Source organism: Phocoena sinus, chromosome 10, assembly GCF_008692025.1.
Source record: "Phocoena sinus isolate mPhoSin1 chromosome 10, mPhoSin1.pri, whole genome shotgun sequence".
Taxonomy (NCBI): Eukaryota; Metazoa; Chordata; class Mammalia; order Artiodactyla; family Phocoenidae; genus Phocoena; species Phocoena sinus.
Genome location: NC_045772.1, coordinates 78,954,828 through 78,957,241, shown reverse-complemented (window position 1 = coordinate 78,957,241; position 2,414 = coordinate 78,954,828). Strand labels below are relative to the sequence as shown.

General features: G+C 47.0%; 1 protein-coding gene across 1 annotated transcript; it reads left to right on the top strand.

Moving 5' to 3' along the window:
* The first annotated feature begins 754 nt into the window (after positions 1-754).
* On the top strand, positions 755-1,813 carry LOC116760921 (WD repeat-containing protein 82-like). The gene has a single exon (XM_032646455.1). It carries the CDS (start codon positions 755-757, stop codon positions 1,694-1,696), a length of 942 nt encoding a protein of 313 aa, XP_032502346.1. The 3' UTR covers positions 1,697-1,813.
* Positions 1,814-2,414: the final 601 nt, after the last annotated feature.

Sequence of the window (2,414 nt, the reverse complement as noted above, 5' to 3'; positions counted from 1 at the left end):
CCGCAACGGGAGAGGCCACAACAGTGAGGGGCCCGCGTATCATAGAAAAAAAAAAGTAAAAGAAAAGAAACTCCTCAATCTAATGAAGGACAAGTACAAAAACTGTACAACTAACATTACACATAATCGTAAAGTTAATTCTTTACCCCTAAGATCAGGATGTCCACTTCCATCATTCCATCATGTCCACATCCACTCACTATTTTTTGAAATGTAATTCTAAAATTGTAATAGAAGAATAAGAGAAATCAGGCATGTAGACTGGAAAAGAAGAAACAAAACTGATGCTATTTTCAGACATCATTGGGCATACAGAAAATCCTAAGGAACCTACAAAATAATTTCTACAATTAGTAAATGGATTTAGAAAGGTCATAGAATAGGGACTTCCCCCCAGTGGTTAAGAATCTGCTTTCCAATGCAGGGGACGCAGGTTCGATCCCTGGTCGGGGAACTAAGATTCCCACATGCCGCAGAGCAACTAAGCCCACACACCACAACTACTGAGCACACAAGCCACAACTAGAGAGCCCGCGTGCCACAACTAGAGAGAAGCCCATGCTCCCCAACGAAGAACCCGGCACCCCGCAGTGAAAGATCCCACATACTGCAATGAAGATCCCGCACACTGCAACTAAGACCAAGTGCAGCCATAAATAAATAAATATTAATTTTAAAAAATAGAAAGGTCATAGAACAAAGATTAAATTATAAAAATCCATTTTAGCCGCCACCATCTCCAGCATTCACCGCCATGAAGCTGAGCGACAGCGTGCTGCGGAACTTCCATGTTACCAAGGTGTTCCACGAGAACTCGGACGAGATTAACTGCTTCGACTTCAGCCCCAACGGCGAGACGGTCATCTCCAGCAGCGACGACGACTCCATCGTGCTCTGTGACTGCCAGGAGGGCAAACCAAAGAGAACCCTGTACAGTAAGAAATATGGCGTGGACCTCATCAGATACTCTCATGCAGCAAACACAGTTGTTTACAGCCCTAACAAAACAGACGATACTATCAGTTACCTGTCCTTGCATGACAACAAATACATCAGATACTTTCCTGGACATAGCAAAAGGGTGGTCGCCTTGTCCATGTCACCTGTGGATGACACTTTCATTTCTGGGTCTCTTCATAAGACCATTCGGCTCTGGGATCTCCAGTCTCCTAACTGCCAGGATCTCAGGCATCTACAGGGCAAGCCAGTTTGTTCTTTTGATTCAGAAGGATTAATTTTTACTGCAGGTGTCAATTCTGAAATGGTCAAAGTTTATGATCTTCGCTCTTTCCATAAGGGGCCATTTGCGACATTTAAGATGCAGTATGATTGGACTTGCGAGTGGACAGGAGTTAAGTTCAGCAATGATGGCAAACTCATCCTCATCTCCACCAACGGCAGCTTCATCTGTCTGATCGATGCAGTCAAGCGAGTGGTGATGCATACGTTTGGGGGTTATGCCAGCAGCAAAGCCGTCACACTGAAGGCCTCATTTACTCCAGACTCGCAGTTTATTATGATTGGTACAGAGGATGGCAAGATCCATGTCTGGAATGGAGACAGTGGTATAAAAGTAGCTGTGTTGGATGGCAAACACACAGGCCCCATCACCTGTTTGCAGGTCAACCCCAAGTTCATGACTTTTGCCAGTGCTTGTTCCAACATGGCCTTCTGTTTGCCCACCATCGATGACTGACCTGCATGGTGCTTGGCTGTTTTCTGTACAGCGAGGGTGGCCAGTAGGAAAAAATCTCAGAGGGAACTAAGATAATAGTGAGATTGGATCATTTGACTGGGCTGGAGAGCATCCTTCCACATGACTTTCCCAAGGATGTGCTGCACATTTGCTCAAAAGAAAAAATTACTTTGCCAAGCTTCTTCAAAAGGACTCTTGGGGCTTCCCTGGTGGCGCAGTGGTTGAGAGTCCGCCTGCCGATGCAGGGGACACAGGCTCGTGCCCCGGTCTGGGAAGATCCCACATGCAGCAGAGTGGCTGGGCCCGTGAACCATGGCCACTGAGCCTGTGCGTCCAGAGCCTGTGCTCCACAACGGGAGAGGCCACAGCAGTGAGAGGTCCGCATACCACAAAAAAAAAAAAAAAAGGACTCTTGATGTGGCAGATTCGATCGGGACTCAGATTTTCCAGCTGTCACTGCACCGAGCTCCTCCAGAGGAGTGACCAGACTCGTGACTAGGGTATAGTGGAACCCTCAAGACACCTTCGATTTTGAATGTATTTGCTGCTGAGGAGTCGGTGAAGTTAATTCTGCACATCCCTTCTCCCACCCGCATAAATGCATAGGAAGCCGCAGTTCTGGTTTTGAGATGCTAGGGCAGCTCAGTGCCCCTTGCCCTCACCCTGCATGTCTTGTTACTGGGTCTCCCTGTGTCATTGTGGCATTATCCACAACTAT